Source organism: Ictalurus punctatus, chromosome 12 (assembly GCF_001660625.3).
Source record: "Ictalurus punctatus breed USDA103 chromosome 12, Coco_2.0, whole genome shotgun sequence".
Taxonomy (NCBI): Eukaryota; Metazoa; Chordata; class Actinopteri; order Siluriformes; family Ictaluridae; genus Ictalurus; species Ictalurus punctatus.
The window spans coordinates 15,409,070-15,423,754 of record NC_030427.2 but is presented as its reverse complement, the minus strand read 5'-3'; the positions used below and the strand labels follow the sequence as shown (position 1 = coordinate 15,423,754).

Genomic DNA, 14,685 nt, shown 5'->3' with positions numbered 1-14,685 from the left:
AAATCCTTTGTCACAGTTTCTGTTGCACTTCTCAATTCTTAAATCATACTTATTTTATTCAGTCCTCCCCAACGTGAAATAAATCCCTTGCTATGCCACTATACACTAGAATGGCAAGGACAGTTATAAAAGAAAGCCCAAAAGCACTGAGGGTAATTTTTTTAACAGTTTTTTTTCTTTTATTGTGCTTATTTATAGTTCTAGTCATAATTCCCACATTAATCACTAGTTTAACTTGACAAAAAGGCTAACACACTCATTATTCAGCAGAGCATTAAAAATATCACTTGATCCAGTTTAGTGGTTAGCACGTTCGCCTCACGCCTCCAGGGTTGGGGGTTCGATTCCTGCCCCTGCTTTGTGTGTGGCGTTTGCATGTTCTCCCCGTGCTGCGGGGGTTTCCACTGGGTTTCCTCCCCCAGTCCAAAGACATACTGATTGGCATGTCCAAAGTGTCTGTAGTGTATGAATGGGTGTGTGTATGTGAGTGTGCCCTGCGATGGATTGGCACCCAGTCCAGAGTGTACCCCACCTTGTGCCCGATGCTCCTGAGATAGGCTCCAGGTTCCCCGTGACCCTAAACAAGATAAGTGGTATAGAAGATGGATGGATGGAAATTCATTGAGGTATTAATAATCACATATTATTTTCTTTATTTCTGTATTTTACACAATAATAAAAATAATCAGATCTGTGGTATTCTTGTTTGGTATTGTTTTAATGGTTGTTTCTGACTCTGTCAACAATCTCAATAGTGTTAACAGCAAAGTCATGTACTGGGGAACTGGTAGCGTATGTTGACTTAATCCTGTGTTAATATCACCATATTTCACACTGTTGCTTTTCATTAATGCTTTATAAACAATCTCCAATTTTGATTTTCCTTTAATTAGTTTATCAGCTCTGGAGCTCTGTCAGTTATTTCCCTGGACTACTGTCATCCTTCAGTGGTGGGTAAACCTGACGGTGTACACTAAGCTTATTCATAAAAGTACTTTAGGAAAGACAACAGGCCTCATTTATACAGCTGGATACAAATGTATTTATTCCTAAATTGTTCACAAGAGCATTTTCACTAGAAATGTATGAAAATGTAGTTTTTCACTGTTTAGTAACCATTTGATCATTTTCAAGTCTCTTCCAAAAAGCTTTGTTGTTTTTAGAGTTTTATACAAACAACTATTTTTAAATCTGTTAGGAATTCATTTCAGTTTGGTGAAATCATTTCCTGTTATGACCCAGTCTAGGTCAGGCCACAACATACCAAAAATATATGGGTGGCGAGACAGGATTTGCTTGCTTTGTGTATTTATTCTCTAAAAACCACACTCTTTTTATAAACAGAAAAAGCTTACTAACATTACTAACCAAAAGAAACAAAAATACAATTCCTTACAATATTTCCTGTCACGTCGCGGCAAACTCGCAACTACAGTTCCCAGAATGCAGTGCCAACTACAAACATGGCCGACGAGAACTACACTTCCCGGCCATGCACGCGCTCACATTTGAGGGAGTACTGAGTGCAAACACCCAAGGGCGTAACCCCCCCCAAACATCCAAAGTTTGATACTGAAAATTCGCATATTTACAACATAGTTTTAGGATTACAGTTACCATTTGAATTCAGCGCGATTTCTGCATGATAGGCGGTCCCACAGTCGTTCCCAGAAGAGCAATGATTGACTTAGATGATCATTTTAATTTGATAAACTGAATATTCTGTTTGTGCAACTGGCATAATTTATTATGTTAATGTCATCATGTTGTTAAGCTTGCTAAGTAATAAGTGTACAACAATATATAGTGGTAACCTGAAACGATAGCTATGTAAAGTGTACTGGAGTTTTCTTTTCTTAATTCTAAAGACAAACTGCCATAACTAGTTCTGAATGGATAACTACAATATGGCCACAACGCAGACGTTAGTTCTATATCTCTCGTTGCCAAGCTAGCACACCTCAGCATTATGCTGAGCCTTATATTTTTAAAATCACTTAGTTGTCCTTAGCCCAAATGTAGTGAACGAAATGCTGTGCAACTTTCCTCACTTTCACTCGCATTTCTAACAGTCTGTCACAACGTGAGGGTTCACAACGAACTCGGAGGGAGGATATGCAAGTGAATGTAAGATTAATGGTCATATACTGGACCTGACGTTAGCCTGGCCTACTTCGGGGGTGTGCAAACATCAAAAGTTAATCGACGTTCTTAAGAACATACCAAGCCATGGTATGATGCATTCTATACTATGCTAAGGTTACCTACTATTTAGGTATCTAGTTACTTACTGTCTGAAAAAAAGCTCATATGTTCTGCTGAACTTTTCTGCACTTGGCTGCTGTCTCCATTTCTTACAGCCTGAGCTGCTATAATACATCAATGAACTTCTGTTGAGTATGGGCGCAACCAATTGCACAATTGTGGGATGGGACACACCTCTTTTCCTTAACAAACGGAAATATATTAAAAAGGAATAGGCATAAATGAATAGAATAGATGAAGAAAAGACAGATCTGTTGGCAGGGTTAATTAAAGGGGGACATATAGAAAATATTTTCTACTGTATACTGGGGGGACAGATTGGTATTTCCTCAACATTGGGGGGGCACACAACCCCTCCCCCAAAGAATGCGTGGTTACGCCCATGCGAACACCTGTGCGTCATCATAAGTTATAAAAGGCCTTGTTAAATTCAGTAACTTTACAGTAGCTTTACATCTGACGTTCACCAAAACTTTCACCAGGAACTTGTCTGGGTTTCGGAGTGCTATGGTTTTGGGATTTATCGCCTGCATTTGGATTACGTTTCCCTGCCTAGCCCAGTCTGGATTGTTCGCCCGAACACCTGACTACCGCTTTCTTCCGTGGTTCGTCTTCCGCCTGATCCTCTCACTCTAGTCCTGTCCGTCCGAGCTTGCTTCCAGCAAGGTATCATAACACTTCCTAACTAAACCATAACCAGAGAGATTCACACTGAACTCACAGGTTCCTTATTTCTCTTGCGCTGCTTTAATCACGGTCAATTTATGATCTCGCAGTGCATCGCCGTTTATTTATATATCTATAGCAACTTTTATTACTGCCTTTACAAAATCGTTACATGACAGGCAACGAAATGAAATGATTCAAAAAAGCATTTCCCTTTTATAGTCCTCCTCTTGGAAGGCTAACAAGTTGAAATGAAGGTATTTCTCACCACATGTTCTTTATGGGCTTATCTTTTCTTCCAACTGATTAACAGCTAATCAGTAGTTAATCACACTGAGCTACTGTGCTGGCAAAGTTATAAATAAACATTAAAAATCTGTATAGGAGTTACTGGCTTATGCTTTTCTATAGTTGGTGTCAATTGTCAATTAAATTAGCACTTTTATATTTAAACAATAAAACAGTTTCAGCAACTGATTAAGTAACAATCTTGATATATATCGTGATGTATCATATGCACTGTACCATATATGAGGACGTCAGCAGTACCCAATCCTGCCTATAAACAACTGTAACCATAGTAACACAGTTAAACTCACAGCTTCATTATCAGTCATTCACACATGTACAGTTTCTCTCTCTGTGTTCCTCGCTGGTTCTTTGCCCTCACATTGTGCATTAAAATCGTGTAACACACACCTAGCCATGGATTATCCTTTAAATATATACATTGCCTACATGCTAACAAGAGGAGTACTGGCACCTATTATTTTCTGACTTCAAGCATTGAACGAGAGTAAACAGATGACACGTTGTACCATAAATGCTTTTTAAGACATCATTGATAAGATTTCAGATTTTTAGATTTAGATTAAGCTTTATTGTCATTGTGCAGAGTACAAGTACAGAGCCAACGAAATGCAGTAAGTGCATATCTTATGCAGGAATGCATAAGAAAAAGAAAGCCTTAGTTAGCAGGCTAATGACCATTAGACCAAACAAACTGACTTATCTGAACTTAAGCATTATGTCATCTTTTGATTTGGTTAACATACGCAGCTGTGTAGAATTATTTTAAAGATATTGGCTTTTTTTTTTCTTAAGAATTCACTAAGCTTGGTCCCAGTCCTTCTTTTTTTGTTTAAGTGGAATCTAAACTGTGTTATTACAAAATACAAAAGAACAAACAAATACATAAATGTACCACAGCTCTGTTGAATTCTGGATCCTGATTGGCCAGAAGGTGTTGATTAATTTTCTATAACAGCAGCTCTGACAATAGGGCAGCTGCAAATGACAGGTTTATATTAATATAAATCCACATTTTCTAATACATTATCATTTCTATGGTAACAAGGAGATGATTAGTAAACATTTATGGAAGGAGTCAGTGCTTCAGTGCTTTGTAAAGAGTCAAAGGTGAAGCTGTAACTAAGTTTTGTGATCATCAGGACAGAGGGGATTACATGTTGTGGCTTCTCAGTAACATGACGAGCTGAATTTTTCTTTAGAAAGAAGTTTCTAAACTGCACATTCTGTTTCACAACAGCTTTGTGGGAATTGTTCATGCCTGTTTTGTGTTGACGCACTTGAAACCAGAAATTCTGGAATTATTCCTGGCATACCGGATGTGTGGCATGTAATGACAGACAAGTAAAGCGAAATGGAATTATTTAAAGGTGGAAGCAAAAGACACAGACTGTGCAGCTAAAAGGAAAGAGGTGAAATAAGCTTTTTGTTTAGTTTATTAAACTAAATGATTCTTATAAAAGGATCACTGCTGATTTACCAAATTTTTGAAAATGTTTCTTTTTCAAATGCCTTCACTTGATCCCTTTTGTTTTTGCTTTCTAAATATTGTGTGTGTGTGTGTGTGTGTGTGTATATATATATATATATATATATATATATATATATATATATATATAACCTTTATAGTTTCTCTTGCATACCATTATGGAGCATGTTTTTGGACAACTACACAGTTTTTGCTGAAAATCTTTCAATCTCTGAGTTTGTAATATTTACCTTTAGCTACAATTGAATGCTAACTTGTTATCTTTTCAACTTCACATCACACTAGTCTGCCCTTCAAAAGGCTTAGTAACATTGTGAGTAAACTCAGAACGTGTTTGTGTGTGTGTGTGAGTGACAGGAAATGTGATACCTTTGGTGGATTCTGAGAAACAGAGTCCATGCCTGAATTCAGTGCTGACATGACACATTGTGTTATGTCATCATTTGAAAGTGAAAGTTATTTTTTTCACAGATTGAAAACCCAGACGTGCTTTAAAGATGGCCAGCGCTTCTATACCCCTCTATAATTTGGGAAGTGGCTACACCATCGTCACTCAAGTTCTGCCCTCAACAGTGGATCAGAATTCCTCTCAGGCGGTCGGCCCACTGCAGAAATTCCTGAAAGGAGAACCCAAAGCGCTGGGAGTAAGTTACACAATTACAAAGCAGCACTGAATACATGCTATATTATTTGTTGCAGCAGCAGCAGTAGTAGTAGTGTTGTCATAATTTCTGGCTTAAGCATCTATAGATTTTTTTAATTGAGATATAGTATTTAAAATAAAAAAAATACACCCACAACCTGTAACATTGAGATTGTTGTGGTTAGCATGCTGTAACAGCTGCAACATAGCTCATAATCAGGTGATCACGTCCATAATTAAGTTTGTTTTGCTTGTTTGTTTGTTTGTTTGTGTTTGTTTTTGCCCCCCCCCCCCCCCCCCCCAACAGACTGTCCAAATAATGAATGGAATCATGATATTGCTGCTTGGTATTTGGTTACTGAGTGACACAAGCAACACTGTGTACTTCTTTGTCATATTCTGTGGATCGTTCTTTGTAAGTGTTCAGTTTTTTAAAAATTAAATATAAACAATAATGCAATAATTAACATAACTACAATCATTATATAATTATATATTATAATAATATATAAAGTACATTACACAGTTACAATACATTAGTTACAGCTCATTTACCCCCTTATCCTTAGCACATCATGGCTGGTTCTCTGACTGTTTCAGCATGCAACAAGCTTCATCCTACTGTGGTATGTAAACACCTTTTTTTTCTTTTTCTTTTTTCTTTTAGATTTCTTCCCAACTCACAATTCTATCCCTCAATTCTGTAGTATGTTTACCATGTATCTTTCTCTTTTCCTTATTTCTTGGGTAATATAACATCCATGTTTTGAATAATGCACATAAATAGATTTTACATGAAAATCTGATTAAAAAGCAATTCATAGTAAAATAAAACCTATAGGAAGTCTAAGGGATTTCTAATGTTAGAAGAATTTTAGAATAAAAAAAATAAGTAAACTAATGAATATTGTGGTGAGTGGCGTCATTTGTATAAACACTGTTCATACACAATTTTGTTTAGAGCTTGAAATATTTGTGCAAGCAAATATGATAAAATAGAAACACTTCACTTTGTATTTTTATTTTAAGACAATATAAATTTTGTTAAATATCCACTCTTACTGCTTCTTTACTGAAATATTAATCAAATTTTGCAAGCCAAATGGTGAGTAAAATTATGAACATTCATGTTTAAGGTGAAGGTCATAGTTCACTCTTAGAACTTCAGTGTAATTTATAGAGTGTGTGTGTGTGTGTGTGTGTGTGTGTGTGTGTGTATATATATATATATATATATATATATATATATATATATATATATATATATATATATATATAATATGAGGGAGAGAATCCGATGTTTCTGAAATCATGATTTTGACTTTATTCTCCCAGGTGAAGTGGGCTATGGCAGTGAATATTCTCAGTGCGATATCTGCAGCAATCATCGTCATCATACTTATCCTGTATTTGAGGTTTAACAGGTTTACGGTACTATTTATGGATTTATTTTCAGCATGAGAAAATTAACATCACTACACAGGCAAGGGTACAAAATATTTTTTACAAAATATAATTTTATCTGAGAGCATAATTTGGTTTGTATTAATAGTTTATAATGTATATGATTTTTTAATTATTATTATAAAACACTTGGACATAAGTGTCACAGCTCAGTCAGATCAGAACTCAAATTCCCAAGATGCAACACTCACTTCTCGTGCACGCATGCGCTCACCATCCCCGGAGTTCTGATCAGACACACCTGACACCAATCACACACACTCTCTCACCTCTAGTACTTAGGGATGTCATTCACCCAGAATATATGAGAAGTATACGTTCAGTCAACTCGTTTCTCTGCGTTACCAAGCCGTTCTAGTTAGTTTGTCTTCTCGTGATCCTTGACCCTCGTTTCCGGTTTCGACTACGCTCTCTGCCTGCCCCCGTTTGTGTTGTTCATCCGGTCGCTTGACCTTTGCCTGTCTTACGATCACGTTTCTTGTATTTCCCGATATGACGCTCTACACCTGCCGCCCGCTCCTGCTTCCGTGCCGATTCGAGGTTCGTGACAATAAGCAGCAATAACAATATAATATATTAATACAATTATTAAGAAACATGAGGAAAAACAGGAAGAATGAGACAATACAATAACAATTAAAAAGCAAAAAATTCTACAAACATAGAGATTATAAAAGAAAAATAAAAACACCAAGCATCATACAAACAAAAAACCCAGAAAGTTACTTTAATTGGCATGACCTTTTAACCTGTGTATTTTGTGATATTAGATCTTCTTCTTTTTTTTTTTTCCCAGACTGCTGGAATCAGTAGCATTTTTCTGTTGGTTTTCTCTTTGCTCCAGTTCGCCGTCTCCATCGCCATCTCGGCTTTTGCCTGTAAAGCCACAGCCTCAAATGAACCTACTGTAAGTATTAACAAAAAAAATCCAAGACATGCGATATTAATTTTGTCAGCTTTATCCTAATGCATACTTCACCCTGTTTTCTTTTGAAGAAGCGTCAGTCTGTTCATTGGTCTTCAGACTGTCTTAAGACTCATGAATCATACACACAAAATCCACCTGGTGAAAACTCATGTGGTAAAAGAATGTGGTTACTTTCACATCCACCTCCTTTGATTTAGATTAAACAGAGTTCATCGAGATGAAGTTAAACCCATGAATCTGCCATGTATCCTGGAAGAATGTGCCATTTGCAAATGAGAATGGGGCTGTGGTCCAGTCTTTCTGTAAGATTTAAAATGGAGGAGCTGCTTATTATTTCTATTTCACAATGGCAAGAAGCTTTTTCTTGCTCACCATGTTTCTCATAAATGGAAAAACTAGCAGTTTACTGGCTAAGGCTGACTGATCCTGCCAGAAACATGTTGGACCAGCAGCACATTGTCACAAATGTCATGATGTTCTCATGTTGCCTTGTAAGAAGTCCATACTCTTATAAGGACTTCAGGTAACATAAAGTAATGCTATGTTTGCTGGTGATACTAACTTAGCTAGCAGAATTAATTATCTTAGCTTGCTGCAGTAGCCGTTGGCCAAAAATTAGAATAACTTAAGCAGTAGGTGCTAATTGTACTGAAAATATTAGACAACTTTATTTCCCTTTTTTTATTTGAAAAATAGATGTTAAAGGGTAGTTTAGTTAGAAAAAATAGCTTAAAATGGCTTTTTACATATTAATTTATTCATTTTAACTCAAGTGCTCACATTACAATAACTAATGGTACCATCTCAATATTTGGCTAGGATCAAGGTGATTTGGAGTACTGTAACGTCATGGTAGTGTTTTGTTTTTAACATAAAGCATTGTATATGAACATGTTGAATAAATATTATTATTGTGTAACTGTGAAGCACTGCATGTGTGTTGTATAGCTGAACATCAGCAATGTGGTTCCAGATCCTGAGGGATATGTTTCTGTGGACAACTACTTTCCAGCTCATCATGCTCACCCGGTAAGACCAACCTGCAGAATGTCATGATGAAGCTCCACATCCACATTAAAACCAGATTTAAATAGTTAAAATCTTTTTAATCAGATTTTTAGTTCTTTACTGAATAAAGTCTCAGAGTTCAGACTGCATTAAGATTATTGTGAAATTAATTGAGCTACCAGTTATTTAGCACTATAGATTTATGCTTGGATCTTCTTTGTTTTACAGGGGATCAGTGCAATTAATGCTGTTGCCATGCCTGTAGGAAGTCCTCCAGCATACAGCGAGATAAAAAGTGAATCAGACAGCTGAAGAGAATTTCAAATAAGGAATTACAGTAAAATAGAAAACAGTAAAATAATATTTTCAATTTTCTCACATATGCACTGGTGAAGAACTATATTATAAGGAAATTAAATCGTGTATTTTTGTTAGTTTTTGCTGCAGTTGCTCCACACGTTTTAAATTTTGGGAATCTAAATTGTACTCTATTAATAATACTCTGTATTATTTTCTTCTAAAATAATAATAATAATAAAGTATACCACAGTGATGTTGAATTCTGGATTCTGATTGGTCAGGAAGTGTTCATTAATTTTATATAGGTCAGTATTAATAGGCTTCTTATTTTGCTATTGGTTCTGCACAGGGCATCAGCTTTTCCATTTTACATTCCGTTTGGCTCATTGCCCAAGAAACTGAATCTTTGGTGAGCTGTTATTGCCAACAGCTTTGCACCTAAGTACTGATGTTAATTTATGGTGTCTAAATACTTTTTTTCTGTTTTATATTTCCCTTCAATCTTTTTATTACATTTCCTGAGTCATTTATTCCATTTTTTTTTTTTTTTTAACAAGTGTAGATTATATTAATTCATCTATTAAAATTAATTCATTATATTAATTCATCTGTATGGGAAGATAGTATTAGCCATTTAATGTTGAATGTTTTATATGAATCTGCACCCCTAAACTTTCACTTTTGTTAGCTAGCTAAGATGGCAAAGCTAAGTAGCCAATTGCAGGAGCTGCCAGTGAATCCCACTGGCTAATCTCTAAATAACAAATAATCCAAATCAAATATCTCCACAGCAGCAAATGGTCAAGGCAATAAACTTAAATATGTATAAAATGTATATTTTCTATTAATATAGTGTGTGTGTGTGTGTTATATATATATATATATATATATATATATATATATATATATATATATATATATATATATATATATATATGTATATATATTATAAATATATTATAAATATATTATAAATAATGAGAGAGATTATAATCGATAGATAGATCTCCAAATATATTGGATAATATACACTTTTTTTTTTTTTTTTTTTTTTTTTTTTTTTTTTAAATAAATGAGCTTTGTAAAAGGTTTCATAAAGGTATAGCCACATGTTTTGCAACTTAACCCTCTTACCCCTTAGTTCCCACAGTATTATGTCCCACAACCCTATATTCCCCATAGAAACAGCATGCCAACCCTGAGTTCCCAGGCCAAAATTGCCCCCAAAATCAACATTTTAATTTTCAAATTTTTAGGCCTTGAAACAACTTATGTATTTGTGTAATATTACTTTGAAAATGAAGCAGTTCAGTGTTTTTACTCCACTTAGAGCACAATTCTTAACTAGAGAAATGACGAAAAATGCTCGCTAAAATCCTTACACTCATTTAGAAGTACCATACGAGCATCAGCATGGTCAATGCCTTTGAATGAATTCAAGTAAATAAATAAAAAATAAATGCATTTTAGCGGCAAAAGTCGAGTTTCTGGTGATAATCAGACCAGCAGGTAGTGTTTTCACGAATGCACAGAGATGGTCAGGTCATAACTACAGAGCCCTGCAGTGTCAGTCGCACTGGTTGATGCTGAAAATGAAGACGGATCAGGGTCTGAATCAGAGTTTGCGTCTCTATCAGTTTCGGTTTCGGTTTCAACATTGCCTGAACTTTCACTGCTGTCACTATCTAGAATCCTCGCTCTCGCCTGTGTAACTGTGTATGTTTTCTTTATTTTCCACTGTTTTAGATGTACCTGTGTTCACTGTAGGTGTAACTTTAGCTGGAACACGATTACTTTTCGCTTAGGCATTTTTAGTTCACTTCTACTATTACACCAATATTCACGCTTGGATCTTCATCGCAATGCCGGCGTAATAACGTAATCACGTCGTGACGTCTTCAACCTTCCGGGTTAAAAAATAATAATTAAATAAGTAAGGAATCATAGCAGAGTAATGCCGGTACACCGGCCTTACGGGGATAACGTTTACACTGTATCGGCCTTATGGGTATTTGGCATAGACGACCAAGCCGGTATATCGTCCTTACGGGCAAGCCGGTTTTTCGGCCATATGTGGTAAGAGGGTTAACTTAAAAAAAACAAAACAAACAAACAGAAAATCTGGGGTTGTGATCCCCACATTAAGTCAGCCACAGACCAAATTGCCAACATAACCATGAGTGACTTCCGGTGAATGAAGAGCAGTAAAGCTGCAGCAGAGGAAGTATGTTTTTTATTACCAGGAATATACTTATTTTCTTTTGCTCTGGATTCCCTCTGAAAATCTGGTGGGGTTTTTTTTTGTTTGCTTGTTTGTTTGTTTTTTGTTGTTTTTTTAACCTTAATTAAATTTTCAGAATTTAACTTTAAGCAAATGTGTAATTTTGATTAACTCCTTTCTACAGAACATGGAATTTTTCTTTAAATATTTAATGAAAATTCATATTTATATTCCATATAGTTGTCATATCACAGGAAACCAGTGACTACATTTCCCATCATGCACTCTGGCCTACAAACATGGCTGCCATTGGACTGCAATTCCCAGAACACTTATTCATTCTAATCATGCACACCTGCATCCAATCTCCCACGAACTCACAACCACGGTATAAAGAGGCTGCTTGAACACAATTGTTTTGCGAAGTATTGAGTGTTTGCACCATACCAAGTGTTTGTACCCGTTTCCTTGTTTTGTTTTTTGTTCATAGGTCTTACTTGTTCCTCGTTTTTGATTTTTGTCTTGCCTAGGTCATGCCTGTTTGTTGATGGCCTGACTAATTGCCTGTTTCTTGACTACATGACTGTCTCATGATTTGGATTTGTCTGCCTGCTTCTTTTTATTAAAAGCTCTTATCTGCAATTGCGTCCATCCTAACCTTCATTATGTTTTATGTGACATTATGCTCATAACAGAATTAGTAAAGAAAAATTAAGTTAGAAGAGAGTGTGAAATATTTTAAAATGGTGAATTAGTGTGAGCAAATGGTGAATTAGTGTGCATGTTGAATAATTGTACATCTAAATGTTAATAAAATGAGAGTAAATAATAAATATTGTGTTGTGGATTCAAGAAGATAAATATAATAAATGTTCATGTTAAAAGACATTTTTTTTTTTGAGTAAAGCAACCTAATGATTTAGGATTATTAAAACAGGAAGGAATTAACTTTTTATTGATGGTTATACAATCACTTCTTATTAAACTCCATATTGCTGAAAAGTGAGAAACCATTGAGTGCTGTCTTAGATTCCAGGTGTGCCGTTACCAGCATTTTGCTTTGTTCACACTGAATAACCACAGAACATTTCCTGACAGTTGATTCTCTGCAGCCACTTTGAACAGCTCGCTTTTTTAATGTACAAAAAAACACTAAGATGGTTTGGCTTATTTCACAAGCTTTGCAAATCAGAACTATTATAAATAAATAAATACATTCTGATTGCAAAGATTAAAAAGTTTTTTTTTTTAAATATAAAAAAGACATTGTCATGAAAAGATAAACATCAAAAGCTGAAGGATAGGAATGAATGAATGAATGCCTTTTATTGTCACTATACACATGTACAATGAAATTAAGAGCCACTCATTTTTGTTCCGTGCAAACATGTACATTCAATAAACAAGATAAATAAACAAGATAAATAAACAAGATATTGGGGTGGATGGGGGAGGTACTATGAAATGCACAGTTTTGAGACACTATATACATATGCTGTGAACTCAGTACATGTATGTGTTTATCATGGTAATAGCCTTCGGGAAGAAACTATTCTTAAATCTACTAGTCCTTGTTTTGATGCACCTCTAACGTCTCCCTGAGGGCAACAGATTGAACAGATCAAAGCCAGGGTGAGAACTGTCCTTAATGCCAATGATCTTCTGTGCTGCTCTTACTACTCTCTGAAGCCTCTCCCTGTCTGCTGCGGTGCAGCTACCGTACCACACCGTGATACAGTATGTCAGCTGGCTCTCGGCAGATGAGCGGTAGAAGATCAGCAGCAGATTGGAGTCCAGATTGTACTTCCTGAGAACCCTCAGGAAGTGTAGCCGCGTTTGAGCCTTCTTGATAACCGCTGTGATGTTGTCCGTCCAGGAGATGTTTGCAGAGATAAGGACGCCAAGAAACCGGACGGTGTGGACCTTCTCCACACATTCACCATTAATGAAAAGGGGGGCCAGCTCAGTGTGTTTTCTGAAGTCTACAATGAGTTCCTTGGTTTTCTTGGTGTTTAGAGTCAGATTGTTCTTTGAACACCAGGCTGCCAAGTTTAGGACCTCCTCTCTGTAGGCTGCCTCATCTCCATTGTTGTGGACTGGTCTACAGTCGTATGTGTAGAGACAGTACAGGAGGGGGCTCAACACACAGCCCTGTGGAGAACCTGTGCTCAACGTGTGAGTGGAGGAGAGGTGGGGTCCGAGTCTCAGTGTCTGTGACCGGTTGGTGAGAAAGTCCTTTATCCAGGCACACGTGAGGTGGGGGAGGCCAAGGGTGACCAATTTGGTGATGAGAATGTCCGGAATTATTGTATTAAAAGCCGAACTGTAATCCACAAAAAGCATCCGGACGTAGCTCTGTTGCTGCTCTAGATGTCTCAACACGTAGTGGACAGCTACGGCGATAGCATCCTCTGTGGATCTGTTTGCACGATAAGCAAATTGAAAAGGATCAAAATCTGGGGGGAAGTAATCCTTGATGTGCTGAAGAACCAATCTCTCAAAGCACTTCATGATAACTGGAGTGAGGGCCACAGGACGATAATCATTCAGGCTAGTGGTGGGCGACTTCTTTGGCACTGGGATGATTATGACTGATTTTAGGCAGGCCGGGATGACTGCTTGGGTCAGGGAGAGATTGAAAATTCTGGTAAAGATGTGGGCAAGCTGGTGGGCACATGATCTGAGCACCTTACCAGGTACACCGTCTGGGCCAGCAGCCTTCCTGGGGTTCACTGCCAGAAACATCCGTCTAACATCGTGTTCCCTCACAGTAAGTAGAGTGGTGCAGGAACCAGGAGGGGATGGAGGCAGGGCTGGACTGGTACGGGGGCCAGATGAGGGTGGAGGTGGGGCTGGAGCAGATGAGTGCTGTTGTTGTGATGTTTCAAAGCGAGCAAAGAAGCAATTTAGCTATTCTGCCAGCATCGCACTCAGGTCTCCTGTTGTCGCCTCATGGCCTCTGTAGTTTGTGATGTTCTGTCCGTATGTTCTGAAGGATAGGAGTGATCCTTTAAAAATATAATAAATTAATCTAAGGTGGGTTTCATGCCTTTTGGTGCAATTCCTTTTAGTTTTTTCCAGTTGAAATGTGATCAACTTTGTTCAGTATCATGGGATGTCCTGCTGTTAATTTATGTGGATAATGTATTGAAAGGTTATTTTAAACGTATCTTGTTAAAATATATTTTTAATATATTATATTAAGTATTTTAAGAGCTACAGCAAATCACATTGCAAACCAATTAAATTATATACACATCAGTTTGAAAATATGTAATATCGAATTATTAGGACTGCAAAAACTAGTAGTGCTAGTGTCACGTAAAAAAAAAGAAAAGGAAAAAAGTTGGTTGCATGGATTATAATATACCAAAAAACAAAGACTAAAAGAT

At 36.6% G+C, this 14,685-nt stretch overlaps 1 protein-coding gene across 10 annotated transcripts; it reads left to right on the top strand.

The window, feature by feature from the left end:
* Positions 1–2,675: 2,675 nt before the first annotated feature.
* Positions 2,676–9,332, top strand: LOC108272346 (membrane-spanning 4-domains subfamily A member 4D). 10 transcript variants are annotated; one of them, XM_047159071.2, is made up of 9 exons: positions 2,686–2,931; positions 4,531–4,652; positions 5,201–5,373; positions 5,680–5,787; positions 5,942–5,998; positions 6,708–6,803; positions 7,633–7,743; positions 8,713–8,793; positions 9,001–9,332. In XM_047159071.2, exons 3-9 carry the CDS (start codon positions 5,227–5,229, stop codon positions 9,082–9,084), a joined length of 684 nt encoding a protein of 227 aa, XP_047015027.1. In that variant the 5' UTR covers positions 2,686–2,931; positions 4,531–4,652; positions 5,201–5,226; the 3' UTR covers positions 9,085–9,332. The 10 variants fall into 10 exon arrangements, with proteins under 10 accessions (XP_053540011.1, XP_047015032.1, XP_047015033.1 ...); XM_047159074.2 differs by lacking the exon at positions 4,531–4,652 and having other exon boundaries at positions 2,678–2,931; positions 7,681–7,743; positions 8,738–8,793; XM_047159073.2 differs by lacking the exon at positions 4,531–4,652 and having other exon boundaries at positions 2,679–2,931; positions 8,738–8,793.
* Positions 9,333–14,685: the final 5,353 nt, after the last annotated feature.